Source organism: Leptodactylus fuscus, chromosome 11, assembly GCF_031893055.1.
Source record: "Leptodactylus fuscus isolate aLepFus1 chromosome 11, aLepFus1.hap2, whole genome shotgun sequence".
Lineage (NCBI taxonomy): Eukaryota > Metazoa > Chordata > Amphibia > Anura > Leptodactylidae > Leptodactylus > Leptodactylus fuscus.
The window spans coordinates 64,576,611-64,600,377 of NC_134275.1; the positions used below are offsets into that span (position 1 = coordinate 64,576,611).

The 23,767-nt window shown below is 42.2% G+C and overlaps 1 protein-coding gene across 1 annotated transcript; it reads right to left on the reverse strand.

The window, feature by feature from the left end:
• Window positions 1-648: 648 nt before the first annotated feature.
• Window positions 649-23,054, reverse strand: LOC142185080 (galectin-4-like). The gene is made up of 11 exons (XM_075260329.1): window positions 22,980-23,054; window positions 15,812-15,900; window positions 15,127-15,322; window positions 5,325-5,441; window positions 4,349-4,390; window positions 3,649-3,690; window positions 2,844-2,885; window positions 2,709-2,741; window positions 2,510-2,598; window positions 1,304-1,469; window positions 649-1,083 (listed from the first exon to the last, which is right to left on the reverse strand). The coding sequence occupies exons 1-11, from the start codon at window positions 23,007-23,009 to the stop codon at window positions 940-942; spliced, it is 990 nt and encodes a 329-aa protein (XP_075116430.1). The 5' UTR covers window positions 23,010-23,054; the 3' UTR covers window positions 649-939.
• Between the last annotated feature and the right edge of the window lie 713 nt (window positions 23,055-23,767).

A 23,767-nucleotide genomic window follows, 5' to 3' on the forward strand; every position in this document is an offset into this window, starting at 1 on the left:
GAGTATCCCACTTGGAAACTTGTTGGACTGCATGAGGAGAGAAGCCTTCTCTTGGCCAAAGATGTTTTTTTTAGAACCGAACACCTATGGATACCCATAAGAGATGACTTTCCCCGATGTCAAGCAGTGTGATAGCAGATGTGTGGTTTTTGTCACCATGATGAACATGGCTAACATGATGTGATATACCATAGTTCTATATACTTTCTTTTGGAGGAGTGTGTTTGTGTCATCTGTATAAGCCATCTGGTCAGAACCATACATGGGACTCAAAGAAACTGAAGGAATGTAAATGGTCAGTAACCGATGTAACCCTGTCATATGACATCAATAAGACATTTCCATTTCGTGAAGCCAACATCAGGGATCACCAAATTACAGTCCCGGTATCGGCACGTATCCAATGCTTGTGTACACAACCACTAAGAACTGTAAGACTTGTAACTCAGAAACATTAAGGCCCTTACTTGCCAGGTAAGGCTGCCTTCATATGACATTTTAGCAATTTTCTAGTCACACGAGACCCTATGGGAATCAATTAATTTATTGAGCAGTCGTATACAATTCAGATCACAGCACACAGGATATACACAAAGACATATGATACCTATATGATATATATAGATATATAATAAATCAGAAAAACGATTAAAAAATTCTGTATGAAGAACATGATCATTACTCTGGAGATTTACAAAGGGGAAACTATAAGAAGGTCGAGAGAAACGGCTCATAAAAATACTTTCTTAAAGTGCCAATGTAAACCAGTAAGATGTTATCCAGAATCACTGAGGAACCTCGATGGACGACATGTAGGTGTAGTGTTACAAATACGTCTCAAAGTATCCTTCCAATGATCTGATCGTCTATTAGGATTTGGCCACATTGATGCCTCTCTTTTTGCCTCCTTGTAGTCTAATTCTTATGTCTTGCATGAGGTTAGTACTGGACATAGGTCAAGATGACATCTCCTCCAACTTCAATCATGTCAATTTGGTTGAAAGGAAGGCGATGAACGTAGTTGAATAGTTTTGATCCGTTAGAATAGACTCCAAAACAGCCTCCCTCATTCCTGATTTCCAGCTGCCGGTGAATAATATTTAGGATGAAACACAAATGATGATTTACTGATGTCTATAGATGCAATGGTTGGTCCAAGATGAAAACCCCCCATATCTGCCCTCCTCCAGAAAGTGCCACACCTGTCCATGAGTTACATCTGGCACTGGTTTTCGGATTAAACAGTCATGTTTTTCTTATCATGGACATCCCCTTTAAATTTGATAATATTTGTTGTCCTTACCTGAAAGCTTTGGCCGGGATGGAACGGCATGTAGGATATCTGTCTCTCTTCAGGACCCCAGGTGTTTCTGTTCTGAGTATTTCTTACGAATGCTCCTTCTTTGAAACGTGGGTTGACATGTAGATGAATATTCCTTGTCCTGCTGTTTAGAAGATTGACGTGGAACCTGAAAAAGTTCAATGATATAGATAAAAATAGTCCAGACGCATATCTTATACATCAGGTTATGGGTGTATAGTAGAGCTTCATTTTTATGTAGTCTATACCCAGCTATGGGATAGGGCCTTTATAGATTCATCTAACGTCCACGTGTACGTCCAAACTAATCCAAAAACTGCGGTATTTTTTGAAAATATCTACTGCCTTAAAGGGGTTGTTTGGTTTATAAAACCAATTTAGAAATATCCACTTTTGAGTTAATAGATGGAGGATATGGGAGGGTCCCTCATTCAAAGTCTTTATCTATTATCCAAAAAGAAGAGAACCTTTACTACGCAGAATATATATTTTACACCAGATATAATGTGTAATGCTTCCCTTCGCCTGTGGGGGTGCTGTCAGGAACCTGATCACTTCATGTCAGTCTCCGCAACAGATTATGGGTGACTCTGAAGATCTCATCTAACATCCTATGTATATTGTATTGTCTGGGTAACCTTTAACAAAAAGAAATTGTGCAAAACAGAGAACCCCTTTAAAGTTTGGGCAGACCAAACTATTTTTTCTGGTGACTTCTTCCTCTACTGCCTACTTTTATACGTACCCTATAGCCCAGCATTGAACTTGGGAAGAAATTTGTTATCATGGCATTGTAAAATTTATCATTGCAACAAAGTCATTTGTTCCCAGATCCACTGCCAAAAATTTGCTAATACCTTGGTATTACCATCCAGCTCTGAGCACGCTGCACCTTACATATCTTCCCTGCAAATTCTTTCTTAGGTTAGGTTGACACTAGTGCTGAGCTCTCCCCTGGTGGACCCGAATGATGGAGAGCCCTTCTGATAAAACAGCAGATATCTACAGACTCCATAGACTATAATAGGGTCTGCCTGGAGTCCATTGGGTGTCCACCGGTTTTATACTGAAACCAGTGGACAGAAAAGTCCTTTGTGAATGACTTTTCTCTCTGCCAATTTCCAATTTTCCTATGCAGACTCCAACGCAGGTGTGAACCTATCCTGAGTAATCCGTGAAGAATCCTACCTGTCTGCTCCATGGTGAATATTTCCCATGATGATGATTTTTCCATGTTTGCCAAAGTTTGATTGAAAAGCAGCCTGAAAGGGCATTACCTATGGAGAACATACATCTTTAGTGTGACAGTAGACTTACTTCTTAGAAAGTAGGAGGTAAGAGGCTTTGGTATAGGCAACAAGTATAGTAGTATAAGTAACAAACATACCGGATTATATAAAGTCATGGGCGGTTTCTGTGGCTAGAAATATATATAAAAACCATATATAAGTCACGTCATATGGGTACAGTAGTTGTATTGTACAGGCTGATATTCATATACAATGTAGTCAGGTACACTCACATTAGGAATCCCAAAGACAGGGGGTACGGCCATACTTGGTGCCTAAAGTAATAAGAGTATATTTATTGAGCTATACAGTATAAGCACGCACATCCACTACAACCACTATATTCACATTTGAGATAGAAAGATCACTTACTCTAGGTTCATACTTGCACTCAGCTTTCCATCATTCGGGTCCACTTGGGGTCCCCAAAAAACGGAAAACTAATCCGCTTAAAAAGCGATTACCTGCGGACTTTTCTATTCACATTTTCAAACAGATTCAGGGACTTTCATCCCTTAAAAAAATGAAACAAGACAGAGGAAAGCTTCCATCTTGTTTTTAACATTAGAGACAATGGAGATGGATGCAGATGGAAGGTGCTCCTTCTGCATCAGTCATTTTTGTTGGCTTTTCAGTCCATTGTTCTGATCCTTTGTTGGACCAAAACAAATGACTTTCAAGAAGGCAGTGTAAATGTTGTGTTTTGTAGCAGCCAGACTCCAATCCTCTGGTGAGCCCGGAGTCTAAATCAACAATGGTCCAGTAGAAGACAACCAAATTTGAAGGACACTATGGTCGATTTCCAAGGGGCTAGTGAAGGATTGGCCCCAGAATAATTTTATCGTGTAGGTCTAAGGAAGTTCAGTCTGACACTGGGCACAGGAGCCGATTTTGGTGGATGCAGCCAACCATCTAATATGTATGTGCATGTCTTAACCCAGTGTTGGGTTGGATTTTAACGTGTGCAATCCTTTTGTTCTTATAAGGGTTTTTAGTTATATATTATCCTTAGGATAGTCCCTACAGGTCTAGACTTACCATCGGCGCACCATACATTGGAGGGGCAAATGAATTTTGAACCTAAAATATCAGAAAGGAAACCAGAGAAGAAGATGTTACATAGTTATATCCTCAGGTATCCTCAGGTTCTAACGCAATAATAGCCCAGCACAACACACTCAAATTCAAAGGGTACTATGGTCTATATCCTAGATCCAATACTGCAGGCAATGACCCAAGTGACTACTATTACAGCGCCAAGATCATACAGAAGAATCAATATCTCTGGTTGGCAGATCTGCCATGTAGGCCTCTGGAAGCAGTAGGTATAACTGATGCTGGTACTATAGGGACGGCCATATTTGTTGTGACCCTACGAATTCGACACTAGACGACAAGAAGATTAAATGTCGGGAAGAAAACAAACCAGTCATTCATGGGATCACAAGAGACTAAACAGATCGACCATTGAGCAATCTGAACGTGGCCAATTATAACACACACATATAGTTTCAGCCAACCAAGATCAATCATATTTTCAGCATATATTAGTCTGTCAGCCATCAGATGATTATTCATATTCATTTTCCAAAAGTTGGTTGGCAAGAATGCCCAAAATTGTTCATTTTGACCAACTTTTATCTCATGTGTATGGCCAGCTTTAGCCATTTGGAATGAAGATACAGCGTTATCAGAGAATAATAAGATTTTTATATTACTATACAACAAATGTACTCACATAACCTGGAGTGTATGGAGGTGGTGCTGGTAACATGTCAACCTAAAATTGTAACATAAACATAGTAAAACCTAAGATTGTGTTATTTTATAGGTAAGGAGTTTCCATATTAGAAAATCTATGTCTAAGAGTTTCCTATGCCTACATAAAATGCGTTATCCAGGATATTTTGTATCGCTTGTCCATTGGATAGTCTATAAATATCTGAGTGGTGTGGACCCTACAAGCGCCCCCTGCAAGGATCAGCTATACGTCCCACTTCTGACACCCATACTAGTCACAGCACAGAGCCAGAAGCAATTGGCTCCAGTCCCTATACAATTTTGGGACACCGTCACTGCAGCTCAGCATAAATGGTAGTCAAAGGAGGCTAAGCTGCAGTGATAACATCCAGACACCATCAAGGGCCCGGAGCGAACTGCTCGCGGCTGTGAATAGTATCTGCGTTGGAAGCGTCCCCATATAGCTGATCCATGTTGGGCCACCGATCAGATATTTTTTTAAAAAAATCCTGGAAACCCATTTAATGATATTAGACTATAAAAAGGTTTTCCGAAATGGACTATACATCAATATGGCCACCATGCTAGGCAATAGGCATGTCAGCAGAAATGCTAAATACCAGGTCAAGGTTGGACTTGCCCACCAGAGTACCAAGTGATCCTCCAGTGGGTCCAAGCGCTGACACAACAATGACCTTTTAATATTACAGGACCCACAGCTTCAAGCAAATGCAACATGATATGGAGGAGCCAAGGAATATGCCTATGGATATCAGCTGCTGCATTCGGAAGTGGATTGTCCAGTTCCGAAAACTTTTTGACACAAACTTTACAAGTGTGCCATCTCTAGTCTTCAATGTCTCACAAACAATTCCATAGATTTGTATATCCTTGGAAGTGATACTTCTAATGAAGCAGCGGTTCTTTATCCACACTGTGGGATTATACATGATATTCTAACATGTGGCACTTACTGACGGAGAGAAGGTGACACAGCTAAGATTGAGGTCGCCAGTGACTTGAAAGGACTGGATGGTTTGATAGGAGACACGATGACGATATTCTAGTAGGTATTGTCCATTCACCGTCACCTGAATGGAGAAAGAATATGACTCTAAGAAGGATGAAACCTACTTGACAAATTATTATTATCATTAGTAATATAATTGTCATTAATCGTAATAATAATTAATTTTGTTAGAATTTTAAAATAACATAAAAATATTTGTAAATGTTATATCCTTTTGGTCACTAGGGGGCACTGTTTTACTATTCATGCTAGAAATTTGCAATCTATAAACCAAGTTCCATGGGTGGAGGCAGAAATCATTTATTTTATCTCAGTAAACCCGTAAAGGGTGAATAGTTGTCCTATTTCTATCTGTATTGGCACTTGTCCTACATACTATAATATTCGTACATAAAGTATGGCTTCCTGCACTGGGAGACTAACATTCACCTAGTTGTCATTCACATTGCAATGCTGAAGCAGGCTATTACATAGTGAATGAATGGTAACACTGTAAAGCGTCTGCAGTAAACGTATGAGGTCGCCTAGTGCAATGCAATGCTATAAAGAGCTTATCATAATTCCCCCCACTGCTACTCTGCACACTCTGAGGTAAAGGGGCTAAGGTCATGGAGTATACCGAGTACCATCCCTGTGAAACCAGCCTTAGATGTAATTGAGCTAATATCTGCCTGAGCCTAATGTCGGAAATCTGCAGCAAGATCGAGCAGGACGCAGCTTGAAGAAAAAAAAAGGATCCGTCACTGCCTCCCATTAAAACATTGAAAGGCAGACTGTAATTTGGAGTTGATGTCGAGGTAAAATCCTCCTCAAAATCAGCTCCACATTCCTCCATACCAACCTAGCATAAAGCAAATAATGCGGCAGGAAACAAGCTGCACGTATTTACCAGAGATTGGCGAATCGGTTAATTTTTTTAAATTTTTTTTTTACGTAAACGAATAAATGGAGATTCGTCTTGGGGAGCAGATTATGCTCAGACGTCAGAGTATAATAGGTGTAGGCTCAGGGGAGGTGACAAAAATAAAATATTCATACTCACCTTCACTATGTTTTACAGAGAAGTTCCTAGGAGCCCTGACAGTGTTCTACACTATGTTTTATAGATAGGTTCCTAGGAGCCCTGACAGTGTCATACACTATGTTTTATAGATAGGTTCCTAGGAGCCCTGACAGTGTCATACACTATGTTCTATAGATAGGTTCCTAGGAGTCCTGACAGTGTTATACACTATGTTTTATAGATAGGTTCCTAGGAGCCCTGACAGTGTCATACACTATGTTTTATAGATAGGTTCCTAGGAGCCCTGACAGTGTTATACACTATGTTTTATAGATAGGTTCCTAGGAGCCCTGACAGTGTTCTACACTATGTTTTATAGATAGGTTCCTAGGAGCCCTGACAGTGTCATACACTATGTTTTATAGATAGGTTCCTAGGAGCCCTGACAGTGTCATACACTATGTTTTATAGATAGGTTCTTAGGAGCCCTGACAGTGTCATACACTATGTTTTATAGATAGGTTCCTAGGAGCCCTGACAGTGTTATACACTATGTTTTATAGATAGGTTCCTAGGAGCCCTGACAGTGTTCTACACTATGTTTTATAGATAGGTTCCTAGGAGCCCTGACAGTGTCATACACTATGTTTTATAGATAGGTTCTTAGGAGCCCTGACAGTGTTATACACTATGTTTTATAGATAGGTTCCTAGGAGCCCTGACAGTGTTCTACACTATGTTTTATAGATAGGTTCCTAGGAGCCCTGACAGTGTCATACACTATGTTTTATAGATAAGTTCTTAGGAGCCCTGACAGTGTTATATACTATGTTTTATAGATAGGTTCCTAGGAGCCCTGACAGTGTCATACACTATGTTTTATAGATAGGTTCCTAGGAGCCCTGACAGTGTTATACACTATGTTTTATAGATAGGTTCCTAGGAGCCCTGACAGTGTTCTACACTATGTTTTATAGATAGGTTCCTAGGAGCCCTGACAGTGTCATACACTATGTTTTATAGATAGGTTCCTAGGAGCCCTGACAGTGTCATACACTATGTTTTATAGATAAGTTCTTAGGAGCCCTGACAGTGTTATATACTATGTTTTATAGATAGGTTCCTAGGAGCCCTGACAGTGTTATACACTATGTTTTATAAATAGGTTCCTAGGAGCCCTGACAGTGTTATACACTATGTTTTATAGATAGTTCCTAGGAGCCCTGACAGTGTCATACACTATGTTTTATAGATAAGTTCTTAGGAGCCCTGACAGTGTTATATACTATGTTTTATAGATAGGTTCCTAGGAGCCCTGACAGTGTTATACACTATGTTTTATAAATAGGTTCCTAGGAGCCCTGACAGTGTCATACACTATGTTTTATAGATAGGTTTCTAGGAGGCCTGACAGTGTTATACACTATGTTTTATAGATAGGTTCTTAGGAGCCCTGACAGTGTTATATACTATGTTTTATAGATAGGTTCCTAGGAGCCCTGACAGTGTTATACACTATGTTTTATAAATAGGTTCCTAGGAGCCCTGACAGTGTTCTACACTATGTTTTATAGATAGGTTCTTAGGAGCCCTGACAGTGTTATACACTATGTTTTATAGATAGGTTCCTAGGAGCCCTGACAGTGTCCTAAACAGGGTTAATGTGTGTGGAACAAATTATTGTTCATAATAGTACCGATTATTATTCTGTACAATGTACTAGGAAGCTAAAAAAAAGTTTGAATTGGGTAGAATTGGAGAAAAACTACGTTTGTTGAGAATTTGTTACAGGCTTCGTTTTACGGCACTCACTCTGTAGCCAAAATGACATGTCACATGTTTCGGTTTAATTTTGGGGATATCAAATTTATATAGTTTTATTTACATTTTAACCCCTTAGCAAAAAACTTTGCAAAATCCTATTTTTTCTAAAACTTGCCATATTCTGACACTTGTAGCTTTTTTATATTTCTGTGTACGGGGATGCATAGGGTGTCTTTTTTGTAGGGCCAGGTGCACTTTTTAGATAGGGAATATCTGTTGCACATTTTATAAAAAATTTTATCAGAGGCAAAACAGCAAAAGAACAGCGGTTCAGCACTATAGATTTGGTTTCCTGCTATGATATTCACCATAAGGGAAAAATATTCTTCTAAGTTTGTAGACCGGATGTTTTTGGACACAGGGATACCTAATGTGTATTTGTTTTACAGTAATTTTTTTTATCTTTTATGTATTCTAGGGAAAGTGAAGTGATTTTAACTTTTTTCCTTGCATTTATTAGACCCTTGAGTATAATGATCAGAGGCTGGGGAGAGGTAAGGGAACATAAAAACAGTGTTACTTACCTCTCTGCGCTCCATACAGGCTTAGGGCCTAGTTGTGTGGATGTGCCTGACGTCACATGACCGGGACATGCTTCCCAGGTCATGTGACGTCTGACTTCATTGAAAATGGCAGACACTACCGAGGACTGCAGGTGAGCCAGAGATAGGTAAGTGACTGTTTTTTATGTTTGTATCCCCCCTCTGGGTCTCCGATGGGTGTTCATTATGGGGCATAATACTGTGTATAGGGGCCACTATGGGGCATAATACTGTATGTAAGGGCCACTATGGGGCATAATACTGTGTGTAGGGGCCACTGTGGGATATAATACTGTGTGCAGGGGCCACTATGGGGCATAATACTGTGTGCAGGGGCCACTATGGGGACATAATACTGTGTGCAGGGTCCACTGTGGGATATAACACTGTGTGCAGGGGCCACTATGGGGCATAATACTGTGTGCAGGGGCCACTATGGGGCATAATACTGTGTGCAGGGGCCACTGTGAGTCAATTGATCGAGGTCTTTGGCATCCATGTTGGTCAGGGGGGCCCCATGTCAAAAGTTTGCCATTCCTAGCTACGCCACTGCCCCTAGGGGTCTTGAACCCCAGGGGTCTGATCACTAATACAATGCATTGCAAAATATTGTCATTTGTATAACAGGCTGCATAAAGCAGACAATGGCAAACAAGCCTGGAAGCCTTCAATAGGCTTCCAGCTCTCATGGGAAGAGGACGCTGGCAAAATGGCACCTCGGTTAAAGCTGCCAGGGGCCTTAATGCCCGTGATCAGTGCAGGGGTTCATGTATAATACTCAGGAGCTGAGCAGCCGCCATAGTTAAATACCTGACATCCTCTGTACTATTATGGCGGATGTCAGGAAGCGGTTAAACAGTTATAAGCTTGGCCTTTATAAAACATAGAACAGTACTTTTGATGTCATGTACTATTTTTTGATATGTCTGGAAATAATACAGATAAAATAGTCTTGGTGTCATATGAAAGACGAGAATATCAGCTTTCATATGTCACCAAAGTGCTGTTCTGTGTTTTATAAGGGCTGAGATATAACTGCTTAAATGGAGCTCCCCAGTCTCAGTCTCCCTGCTGTATTAGAGCCCGTACACCAGTGACAAGCCATTGATAGAAACACGGCAAAGAATACAGAAGGGACAGAAGTGAATATCAGTGCAGGAGTTAACAGAAAGCAGCCAAAGTCTGGTAATAAAGTGTATTATTATATTTATTTACTAGCTTTTACCCGCGACTTCGTCTGCGGTGATTTGAGAATTGGGCGGACACAGACATGTGAAACTGTAAAAGTGCTTTAAAAAGTTTGGTGGGCTAGCAAATGTGATGTGATGTGTTGTATTGTGTATGTCGTGATACAGACAATGTGATGTGTTGTATTGTGTATGTCGTGATACAGACAATGTGATGTGTTGTATTGTGTATGTCGTGATACAATGTGATGTGTTGTATTGTGTATGTCGTGATACAGACAATGTGATGTGTTGTATTGTGTCAGACAATGTGATGTGTTGTATTGTGTCAGACAATGTGATGTGTTGTATTGTGTCAGACAATGTGATGTGTTGTATTGTGTCAGACAACGTGATGTGTTGTATTGTGTATGTCGTGATACAATGTGATGTGTTGTATTGTGTCAGACAATGTGATGTGTTGTATTGTGTATGTCGTGATACAGACAATGTGATGTGTTATATAGTGGAAAGCTATATATAAATGTGAGTGAGTAGAGTGAGGGCTACTCCTGAGGTGACAGTAAGGAGTGTGCAGGCAGGTTGAGGCAGGAAATGCCAGGCAGTGTGTGTGAGTCTATAGCTGGGGCTAGGAGTCCTGCTTTTGTGAGTCTCCTGCTAGGAAGCCATGTTGTTTAGTGGCACCAAAAGTAGCCTGTGTATTGTGTATGTCGTGATACAGACAATGTGATGTGTTGTATTGTGTATGTCGTGATACAGACAATGTGATGTGTTATATTGTGTCAGACAATGTGATGTGTTGTATTGTGTCATACAATGTGATGTGTTGTATTGTGTATGTCGTGATACAGACAATGTGATGTGTTGTATTGTGTCAGATAATGTGATGTGTTGTATTGTGTCAGACAATGTGATGTGTTGTATTGTGTATGTCGTGATACAGACAATGTGATGTGTTGTATTGTGTCATACAATGTGATGTGTTGTATTGTGTATGTTGTGATACAGACAATGTGATGTGTTGTATTGTGTCAGATAATGTGATGTGTTGTATTGTGTCAGACAATGTGATGTGTTGTATTGTGTATGTCGTGATACAGACAATGTGATGTGTTGTATTGTGTCAGACAATGTGATGTGTTGTATTGTGTATGTCGTGATACAGACAATGTGATGTGTTGTATTGTGTCAGACAATGTGATGTGTTGTATTGTGTTGTGTTATACAGTATAGTGGAAAGCTATTATGTAAATGTGAGTGAGTAGAGTGAGGGCTACTCCTGAGGAGACAGTAAGGAGTGCGCAGGCAGGTTGAGGCAGGAAATGCCAGGCAGTGTGTGTGAGTCTATAGCTGGGGCTAGGAGTCCTGCTTTTGTGAGTCTCCTGCTAGGAAGCCATGTTGTTTAGTGGCACCAAAAGTAGCCTGTGACTCAATCCTAAGGGAAAACTATGTTTGTGGAAAATTGCACACAAATCCGTCCAGGCGTTTTAGCGTGATTGAGGAACAAACATCCAAACTCACAAACATCCAAACACACAAACTTTCACATTTATAATATTAGTAGGATGACACAAATATCAGAAAATCAAAAGTTGTCGGAAAGTTTAGTTACACTTTAAAAGGTAAAGAGATAACAAAAAAGGTTAATGAATGAATAGCAAATAGGCGGATGTCAAAAGGACTTCTGTTTTTTATCTGTATAGCAGCAGTTTTCTCAGCCCATACCATAAGTGTAGTGTAAACATGTCCTTATACTTTCTGTTTCTCAGTAGGAAGTAGGAATAACGAAATCTGATATTGTTGACAGTAAGATTAAATATTAACTTGTGTAAAGCCACATGAGAGATCTCACATGGTCATTTACAGGCAAGCCTGTTTACTCATTGAGAGACCGACTTCTTGTGTCTCATGGTTAACCCCTAAAGGCTGAGTTCACATGGGGTATTTTGGTCAGGATTTTGAAGCAGAGTCCGCCTCAAAATCCTGACCAAAAAACGGTTCCAGTTGAAATCAATGGGAGCCGGTCAGTTCTTTTTTTCTGGGAGCAACATGCTCATTCTTCAGGCAGATGCCGCAGCCGGTTCAGCCGCGAACGTCCACCTAAAGACACTCGCTCCCGACTAGGCCCATTAATTTGGACTTAATCCAGAGCAGAGTGCGAGACTGGATGCTGGTGCACTGCATTGGCATCCAGTCGCAGCTACCCGTATTTTGGAGCAGAATCCGAGTGAAATTCCAGTCCAAAATACCCTGTGTGAACTCAGGTAGTTTGTAGGTTAATGTTCGGCAACTTTTTTCATATTTTTCCTCCCCGCCTTCCAAAATTCATAAAATTTTTTTATTTTCTGTTGGACATAGCTAAGTGAGGGCTTATCCTTTAAGTGACTAGTTGTACTTTCATTTAGCACCCTTTTGGGGTACATGTAATGTTTTTAGGAGCTTTTATTAACGTTTTTGGGGGGTCAATGTTAAAAAATCAACAGAATTCTATCATAAGTTTTTTCCATTTAGTTTTTACGGTGTTCACTCTGTATTAAAAATGACATTACAATTACGGTGATACAATTACGGCTCTGCAGTATTACAGCGCCATACTGTTACGGTGCTGAGAATTCATTTTACACTCAGCGTATTATAGCGTCTTTTGCTTCTAAATTGCCACTAAAACTTATCACTGCGGAACCTGCAGTTATAAGCTGAAGACAAGTCTTAGTTTTGCGCTACGGCTTTGCACACGTGATCAACCTCATGCTATGGTTTCTACAGTGCTTTAGCCACGGAAACCATGACAAGATGGAGCTCTTCATCGTGCTCAAAAAAAGCATCAATCACTACCTCCCACTGACATAAAATGCATGACAGACTCTAGATGGTTTTTGGGGAGGATTTCGAGGCGGATGTTGGCTCAAATCCCTTTATATATTCCACCATGTGACCTACCGTTATTGTTCCATACAACTAGGAGGTTATACAGAGCCACAATATGGTGTATGATGGATTTCACTTTCCAAAAGGCTCATGGATTTTGATGGTGATGTGGTCATCATACCCTTACGTTAGGACATCAGTGTGAATCACAGAAGTTGGACCTCCAATATTGTGGTAATGGTCGGGATGATAGGTCATAAACATCTATTGTATAAAACTACAAGTAGCAGAGATGAGCATATCTGCTGAAATTTGTTTCAGGTATGATTCACTGAAATTGCCCATCAGATTCCATTCAATCTGAATAAATTTGATCCGAAATACAAGTGTCCCATAACATAAACCCCATGGTCTAAGCAAGCCTACGACCGCTATAAGTGTAGTATGATACTATACCCGTGTCCACAAAAGTCCAGTAGTAACACTTGGCCATTGACCTACTTTCAATGACGAAGAGTAACTTAATGGACATGATATAAACCACTCAGTGACAGCTATAAACCAAGACTCTCAGCTTACTGCTGTCATTGCATGGATTAGATCATGATTAGATCATGTGCTCCAGGTTACTCATTAGGTGGTTATACCATACTTCACTTTATTCCATCTAAATACTGCAACAATATGGAGGGATATGATCTACCGCCTAATAGATACCTTTATACTGTATATTAGAAAGGATACAGACAAACTGGCACATTGCTATATTGAGCTATAGGGAGGGACTTGTAGACGATACAATATTTTTTTACTATACAATAAAATGGATATCTCCAGAACTGATACTGAGATTAGGTATTGCACAAGTAGCGCTGAATCACCAGACGATATCTCACATTTTATTCCCTTGGACCATATCAGTTATAGCACAGAAGTGTCGTACAATAGATCCCTATGATAAGTGGCGTAGTAACCAGATTGAATATTAACTATATGACAGCTTGTAATCCACACACATGCAACAAGTTTCATTTCTGTTTTTCAGGTCTGCTTGGAGATCTGAAAAATGGAAACCCAATCTGCTTAAAAAGCGTTTACCCGTGCAGACCCCATAAACCTATGTTAGCGAACCTATGGCACAGGTGCCAGAGGTAGCACTCAAAGCCCTCTCTTTAGGCACCCATCTGTGGAACAGATTATGCTGTGTGGGGGCCACCGTGGAGCAGATTGTACTGTGTGGGGGTCACTGTACAGCAGATTATACTGTGTGGGGGCCACTGTGGAGCAAATTGTAATGTGTGGGGGTCACTGTGGAGCAGATTGTGCTGTGTGGGGGCCACTGTGAAGCAGATTGGACTGTGTGGGGGCCACTGTGGAGAAGATGCTACTGAGTGGGGGTCACTGTTAAGCAGTTTGGACTGTGTGAGGGTCACAGTGGAGCAGAAAGCTCTATAAAGCCCCATTCTTATGACCATATTTTGCAGGTCTGTAATTGTCTGCAATTGTAGATCTGCACATTATTAAGGTTAAATTGTTGGCACTGTGTGATAAATTAGTGGGGTTTGAGTTGCAGTTTGGGCACTCGGTCTCTAAAAGGTTTGCTATCACTGCCATAGACTATAATTGGGTCCGTCAGCTTCCTGACCAAAACTTGTTTGCAGGACTTATCTCTCCACATTTTTCAAGTGGAATGGAGAACAGAATCCTGATTTGTATTTCCTGAAGCTGACCTGTGACTGTTGTTCTGTTACAGGTCATTTGTAGCCATCGATTTTTTTTTTTTCACTTTTTTGTTGTTTGCCAGTTGTCATTCTGTGCATTTTGTGTGGCACGAATCCCAAAAAATTCAGACTCAATGGAATACTGCCGTTCCACAGATTCTGACGCAGTTGTAATTTTTTCTCTAGCCCTCACTGTTCCTGAGCAATCATTGCAGTAGGTTTTGGTGTCTGATACCATATAGACTCTGTACTGTCAGGTGGGCGGTGTCAGGCAGGAGCAGACAAGGGGGTGTGATTCTGAGCTCTGACACTGGCTGTCTCTGATTGGAGCTCTGAGCCACGCCCCCCTCCCTGACACCGCCCACCTGACATTACACAGCTTACATAGAATATCAGGTGCCAAGACTAACTGTGCTTGTTGCTCATGAAAAATGGGGGCTAGGGAGAAAATTCCAACTGCGCTGCACATGTATTAACAGATGCTAAGAACTAGAATTGGTGCAGGTTGTGAAATGTACCTTTTAATATGTTGTAACAAAATTTATTTGTTCTTCTGATAACCATTGAGCATTCAAGAAACACTTGACCTACAAGTACCCACCTGAAAGGAATGTCCCAACACCAGGATAGATATATCGAAGTAGGCGTTCCTCTGGAATGGCATATTATGCGTTCTCTCCTCGGTGCCCCAGCTTTTCATCTGCATTGTGTTGCATACAATGACATTTCCGTCATCAAATCGAGGGTTAAAATGAAATGCGATGTCATTGTTGTAGCAGATGAAGTTGACGGCAAACCTGGAAATGCAAAAATTTCACATCCCTCGTCTTATCTATAGTGGCAATGACAGACACAAACTGATGGATAGAGCTGTATAATGGTAGTCAGTCCACCTTTGATACATATTGGTTAATGGTATGACAAACATTTGTAATGCTCTTATCTCACACAAGGGACTTAAAGCACAGGGAGCAGTGAGGAGTAGGGGAGTTAATGGCTGACACATAGGTGCTCATCCCCAACACCCACAGGGGTCAGTTGTTTTATAAGAAGCCAATTTACCTATATTTTAGCTTGTGGGAAGAAACCCAGACAAACACAGGGTGCCTTTGGTCAGATTCAAACCCAGGACTGCAGCGCTGCAATGCCACAGTGCTAACCAGAGCATCTCCTACTATAAGGGGGAAGATTGTACTAGAATGTGTTTTCTTCTGCCAGTATGTGGCTAGGTAAAGTCTATAGTTCAAAATCGACCTCTTTCCTTTGTGGTTTCCCCTATAACTCACCGTTTAGCACAGCTGTGGACTTGTCCTTGGATGGTCACTCTCTTCCCCTCTGTAATCCCCCCAAGTATTGCACTCTGGAAGGGGACACCCTATAAAGAGGTGACAAGAATAAACCTGTATTATTTACATCTCCTAGTAATGGTGACCTTAAGACTGCGGACACAAGTGACAAAGCGTCATCAATGGTTGGCCACATCCATGCACAATACACATAGCCACTTGATTTAAAGGGAACCTGTCAGATCGATTTGGGACATTAATGTACCCACTGGTCTTTAAGGGGATCCTATCATTAGAATCCCTTTTTTTCTAACTAAAACGCAGAGCCGACTGCACCTGCGCGCGCCCATTTTTTTGTGGCAGCTTACACAAGCTCTTGTAGTAAGCAGCCACAAAAAAAATGGCCGCCTGCAGGTGAGGTTGGCTCTACCCAAGACCCGCTGGCAGAGCCGATTCTGCATGCGAATATTGAAAGCCAGGCCGGAAGATGACGCGTAGAGGCCGTTTCCTGAAGAAGATGAAGGCAGCGCTGGAGAGTTCTCTCGCAGCATTGGGGACGCCCCCAATGTTGTTTGAGCGCTGGGGACCGCCTCCAGTGCTGCAAGATAACTCATTTGCATAAAGACATCTAAAGGTAGGAGAAGAATAGCCTTTCTTAAGGCTATTCCTACTTGTTAGTTATTAAAAAAGGGATTCTAATGATAGGATCCCTTTAAAGACCGAACATTTACTGTCCCAAATCACTCTGTTTTATTTTAATCCACCCATGCCTGCATTAAAAAAAAAACCTTTTATGAGGCTGAGGCCCCGCATCGCGGAAACGCAGCTTTTTTTTTGCAGATTTTGTTGCAGTTTTATGAGCCAGAGCCAAGGTTGTCTACCGAAGGAATGGGAACTAAGACACCCCCGAAAGTAAGGCATGCAGGGGTGGGGGGTTCTGTTGAATTGCCTAATGTAAGGCGAAAATAAGGCATGTCTGGCAGTGGTGGGTGGGGCTTAGCGGGGATTTGGGGGGTGGGGCTTAGCGGAGCTTTCGTGGACTGGGCTCATCCCAGAGGCAGCAGCCGGCATACAGAAGAGGCAGCAGCCGGCTTTCCTGTGCACACGGAGCACAGAGCATGGCTGCTGTGTCAGTGAAGTGGGGATCGCCAAGCCCCGTCCCCGAAAGCTCCGCTAAGCCCCGCCCCCCGAAGCATCGCTAAGTCCCGCCCACCACTGCCGGGACGAACAGCAGCACCAGCGCTGCTAGGAAGAAGGGAAAGGTAAGTAGGATACCTTCCCCCTCCCCTACACTACCTACAACCGGCAGTCATGCTGACGCTCCACTAAGGAAGTGCCGCCATGACTGCCGGTTGTAATAAAACATCCCCCGAAAATAAGGGCGACAATTTAATATAAGACACTGTCTTATTTTTGGGGAAACACGGTAGGAAGTTCTTAAACTTCTACCTTCTGCTCAATCCACTCCTGACTTTGGCTCAAAAAAAAACAGCAAAAAAAGGTGCATTACTGCAACGTGGGGCTTTGACCTAAAACTCTTTCTAATTCTGCCCCATCTCGGGAGGTCCTATGTACCAGAATCGCCCCAGTCCAATATGTTCCTTCCTCCTGCTGGTGCTCTCAGCTATTCCCTCCATAATTTCCTGTGTTTCAGCTAGTGTTAGATATTAATCTGCTCACAATGTTGTATATAATATAATATATAGTGTTACGGCAGGTGCTGACTTAGGATACATTTGTGAATATGCCCTACATTAGCTATTACACTACATACTTCACACCATCTTAACCCGTCAGTAATTATTACCCTCAGTGTTATTACTTTTTATGGATAAATAGACTATTTTGTATATGGAAAATGTTTGTGTTTGTACCGTGTTAGCCAGTGGGTATGAAATATAGACTATTTTGGACATTTTTAACCATGCTCCATATAATGACTCTTATGACATGGTCTGTTTGCTCACGGACAAAGGCTTAGACGACACAGAGACGTGCAAAACCACATTTTTATTGCAAATCATAAAACAGGTGTTCTAAAATTGTGTAGTTAAATTTGGCTTTCCTTAAGTTTAGTGCCTTTGTTCTCCTTCTACTGAACATGTAATGTGCCCAAGAAAACTTATTATACTGTGCTCACTATTACCTAGATGACCCCCGACCTCTATTTTTAAAATCTCCCATAACGCTAAGATCCTACGTTGCAAAAACGCAGTGTTTTTTGTTGCAGATTTTGTCGCAGTTTTTTGATCTTCCTTTACATTTCCCATTCATTTTAATCCACTCGTGACTTTAGCTCAAAAAAACGCAGCAAAATCTGCAACATAAAACACGGCGTTTCTATAGCCTTAAGGAGCATTCATACAATGCGACGTGGCGTTGAATGTGACATGATATCTCACGTAAGAATCAGCGCTGCAAAACAGAATCCCTTTGAATTCAATGGGTTCCGTTTAGCGCGCGTGACACATTGAAATCAATGGGAGGCTTTTTAACCCATGATTTCAATGTGTTACGTGCGCTAAACGGAACCCACTGAATTCAAAGGGATTCTGTTTTTGCAGCGCTGATTCTTACACGAGTTATCGTGTCAAAATCAACACCGCGTTACATCGTGTGAATGGACCCTTAGCCTAAAAATGACTTCATAATGTTTTGCAGCCTCATCTATTTGCGTTAGTATATTTTCAGCTTCCTCAATTATATTTGGGGATTTGTAACTAACCCCTATCATTATGTTATTTTTATACCTCTCTCAATTTCCACACATAAGGACTTCCCTGTTCCTTTTCCTCTCAGATGTCCTCGCGCAGGACAGACATAAGGCAGGATTGGTTTCTAAACAATGGGCAGTTCTAATGTGACTGTAAATGGATTAAATCACTTTAATAATACAGGACATTCTGACATTTTATGTGTTTTTGTTATTTTTATGTTCTGGTTATGCTTACTGTATGTGCCTTGCATTGCTGGCATGTAGAACACCAGGTTTTCTACTACTTTTAGATTCAATGTTATTTTATGCTGTTTTAGTCGTAAAAACAGATGACATGGTAGATACATGAAGGTTAAAGCAGACAAGCTTCACTTCACAACTCATGCATCTTCTGATTTTATACTGAATACCTTCCTGTACGTAGATCCAAGTGTGCAAGTGTGTGTAAGGCCTGATTCACATCTGCGTTCGGTATTCCATTTGGGGAGTCCGCATGGGGTCCACCTGAACGGAATACCAAACACCTTGACAAACAGTAAGCTTATGAAAGCACATGGACCCCATAGACTATAATGGGGTCTGTGTGTTTTCCGCGCAGTGTCCAAACGAAACATGCGGAGAGAAAAGTACTTGCTCTCCGCATGACTTGTGCGGACACCGCGCGGAAAACACACAGACCCCATTATAGTCTATGGGGTCCATGTGCTTTCATAAGCTCACCACTTGTCAATGTGTTTGGTATTCCGTTCGGGGGGGGGGGGGTTCCCATGTGGATTCCTCGAACAGAATACCAAACGCAGATGTGAACCAGGCCTTAGTGTGTCTGACTATGACTTTGCGCTTCTATCTACATTTTCAATCTTACATTTCGTCACAGTAATAATCTCTTGAGCGGCTGCTAAACACATGAAGGGAATGTCATACATAGAATATTTTCATAAGGCATCCATTACTGCATGGAAATGCTGAGTATTGTGTATGTGAATAACAGAATACTTCCTCTAGAGTTCTTATAAAGGAGGTTCTTGTTTCTTCAAGCCGGAGCAGAACAGCTTGAAAAACCGAACAGCTACTCATTTCATGTAATATACTTCTGTGCCCAAATAAACATTTAAGAGTCCCCATCTCCCGCCGATCAGTACACATTGAAGCCATCCATGTACGTTCCTGACAAATCCCTTTATATATACGAACAGTCCTGAGACTATGCGGAATTTCCTAATTATATTTGGCTCTGATTTCGCCGAAAATCAGCTCCAAATTCCACCTGGAATCTGCACTTCATTGTTTTCAATGGAAGCCAGAAGCCAATGAAGAACGCTGAGAAAAAAAAGTGTCCTGTTTACCGTGGACTCCGCAGCTGATCCAACTGTAAAACCCATAGCACAAGACTCTCACTGAGTGGCCCAATTGAGTCAGGGCTACTTAGTGAGGAAACCCACAGCAGAAAGCCAAAAAGCCCAACAGTGGAAAGGAACCCAAGGGTGAAGACCAAATCACATTTCTCTTCATTTTCCAAAGTGTGAGAGTCCAAAGAAGTTTTTAGGTGAACGCTGTCTAAAGTGTGTGCCCAGCGAATGGAAGGACTCAGAGAGGCCTTCCCCCGCAGACTTGGTTACCTAATACATGCAATAGTGTTACAGATCAGTGTTGTATGGATCCATTAAACAGTGTCCATAGAAATCTGTGGTTCCATACTGTACCCCATGGACATGCTGTCATGTTAACAAATTGTGGCAGTAAATCATTGCATATCAATTAGACCTACGCTGTGCTCTTTTCTGCAGCCTTTTTGGTTTTTTGCAGCGATTCGCTATGTGGGGCCTTAGCCATAGACACTTTGTTCACTTTGTCCTATAAGCGGGCGTGACTCAGTGGTGTGACTTAAGGTAGGGTAAGGGTAAGCTTATGGCACAAAGTAAAACCAAGCAGCCAGTGTAAAGGTGCACCAGATTTAACACCCACTGTGATCAATGTGGTGCATGTTAGACTGTCTAACATGTAACTAACATGTAAGTTTAGAGCAGGGGTAGGGAACGTTCGGCTCTCCAGCTGTTGCAAAACTGCAACTCCCAGCATGCACACTTGCTCTGCTGTTCTTGGAACTCTCATGGAAGTGAATGGAGCATGCTGGGAGTTGTAGTTTCACAGCAGCTGGAGAGCCGAAGGTTCCTTATCCCTGGTTTAGGGCTCATTCTCACTACGTAAACGCCAGCTTATTCTGAATGTAAAACACGTTCAGAATCAGCGGCGTATAAAGCAGTTCCATTCATTTCTATGGGAGCCGGCATGCGAGCGCTCCCCATAGAAATGAATGGGCTGCTTTTTTCACTACGAGCACTCCCATTGAAGTGAATGGGATGTGCCCGCGTGTATGGCTAGCTCTGCTCATGCAGAGCCGTACACGCGGGCACTTTCCACACGCCGTAGGATTAGATATGCGCCTCTTCACATAATACCACACAGAGGAGGATTAGATACGTGCGTTTGCACACAGTACCACAAGACCAAGGCTTAGATATGTGCATCAGCACACAGTACCACACGTGGGGAGGATTAGATATCCGCATCTGCACACAGTTCCACACGCCAGAGGATTAGATACGCACATCTGCACACAGTTCTACATGCCAGAGGATTAGATACATGCGTCTTCACACAATACCACACACCGGAGGATTAGATACACGCCACTGCACAAAATACCACACTGGGGAGGATTAGATATGTGCCTCTGCACACAGTACCACATGCCATAGGATTAGATATGCGCATCTACACACAGTTCCACACGCTGTAGCATTAGATACGCGCCTCTTCACACAATACCACACAGGGCAGGATTAGATACGTGCGTCTGCACACAGTACCACAAGACCGAGGCTTAGATATGTGAGTCTGCACACAGTTCGACACACTGAAGGATTAGATACGCGTGTCTGCACAAAGTACCACACGGGGGAGGATTAGATACGCACCTCTTCACACAATACCACACAGGGGAGGATTAGATACGCACATCTGCACACAGTTCAACACGCCGGAGGATTAGATACACATGTCTTCACATAGTACCGCCGACAGAGGATTAGATACATGCATTTACACACAGTACCACATGGGGAGGATTAGATACACGCATCTGCACACCGTACCACACGCCAGAGAATTGTATATGCACATCTGCACACAGTTCCACACGCCAGAGGATTAGAAACACATGTCTGCACACAGTACCACATGCCGTAGTATTAGATACATGCATCTGCAGACAGTTTCACACGCTGGAGGATTAGATACGCGCGTCTGCACACAGTTGTACACGCCATAGGATTAGATACACACGTCTGCACACAGTACCACATGCCATAGGATTAGATACACGCGTCTACACACAGTTCCACACGCCGTAGGATTATATATGTGTCTCTTCACACAATACCACACAGGGGAGGATTAGATACACACATCTGCACACAGTTCAACACGCCGGAGGATTAGATACACATGTCTTCACATAGTACCACCGCCAGAGGATTAGATACATGCATCTACACACAGTACCACACGGGGGAGGATTAGATACGCGCATCTGCACAAAGTACCACACTCCAGAGAATTAGATACGCGTCTCAGCACACAGTACCACACGGGGGAGGATTAGATACGCGCATCTGCAAACAGTTCCACACGCCAGAGGATTAGATACACGCATCTGCACATAGTTATACACGCCAGAGGATTAGATACATGTGTCTTCACACAATACCACACACTGGAGGATTAGATACACGCCACTGCACACAATACCACACTGGGGAGGATTAGATATGTGCCTCTGCACACAGTACCACATGCCAGAGGATTAGATACGCGTCTCTGCACACAGTACCACATGCCGAAGGATTAGGTACGCGCCACTGCACACAATACCACATAGGTGAGGATTAGATACCTGCCTCTGCACACAGTACCACACGCCAAAGAATTACATACGCATCTCAGCACACAGTACCACACGCCAGAGGATTAGATATGTGCGTCTGCACACAGTACCACATGCTGTAAGAGTAGATACGCACGTCTGCACACAGTTTCACTTGCCGGAGGATTAGATATGTGACTCTTCACACAAACACAAACCACATACAAAATACACCAGTGCAAAATTGGACAATTCTTATGGGGCCACTACACAAACATAAAATGTAATATACCCGTGTGAAGCCGGGTCCTCCTGCTAGTATCAAATATATTCATGCAGGTCCCTGTAACATATGTCATACAGAATCCTTCCTGGGAAGTGTCTGACTCTCCCTCTTGTAAGAATTATTAATATATGTATCTGACATATGTAACATATAATCTTATAGTCTCAAAGACATGGAATAAACTAAAAACCATCTTCTTATAGAAGAGAGAAAGAAGCAAATACTGTAAATGATTACTTACTGGGTTGTAAATGGGAGCAAACGCTGCCATGTCTGCTGTCTGATAGTACAAGGAGGAAGAATGAGGAGAGTTTCGTTTCTGAGGTAAAGTAGTGAATGTTTCTGAAACAGGAAGTAATGAAAGGACGGTACAGACGTCAGAGAAATGTGATCACATATGTGTACAGTGTGGGGATGTCATAGGGAAATAATCTCTACGTCCTGCTGCTATGGCTGACTGAATGCATATGACTGTCTATGTATTGCTGAGTTCATGGGGCTCATCTGTAGGGGGTGCAGAGGTAGCCATTACTACCAGGCCCAGGCTGGAGGGGGCCCCTAGGCCTCTCTATAACTATTATTCCAGGGGTCCCTCTCCAGGCGTGTGTATGCAGTGCTACCCTATTTAGTTATTGTTTCTAACTGAGAATTCATGGCCTCCTTCTCCTCAGATGAGTCACATGCAGTGGCGTAACTACCGGGGTAGCAGCTGTCACAGGGCTCGGGACATCAGGGGCCCAGCAACAGCCACTATCGATACGTTTTTTTTTTCTTAATAGGCCGTTACCGTCTGGAGTTACTCCAGCCGGTAATGGGCCCTATTTACTTATCGATCCTGGCAGGGGCTGGGATCAGTAAGTGACACCGCGGACCCCACAAACACTATTATACTTGGGGGTCTTTCCAGACCCCCGAGTATAATGATCGGAGGTCGGGGAGAGGTAAGGTAACATAAAAAATACTGTTACTTACCTCTCCGCGCTCCATACAGGCATTGGGCCTAGTTGTGTGACATCCCTGATGTCACTT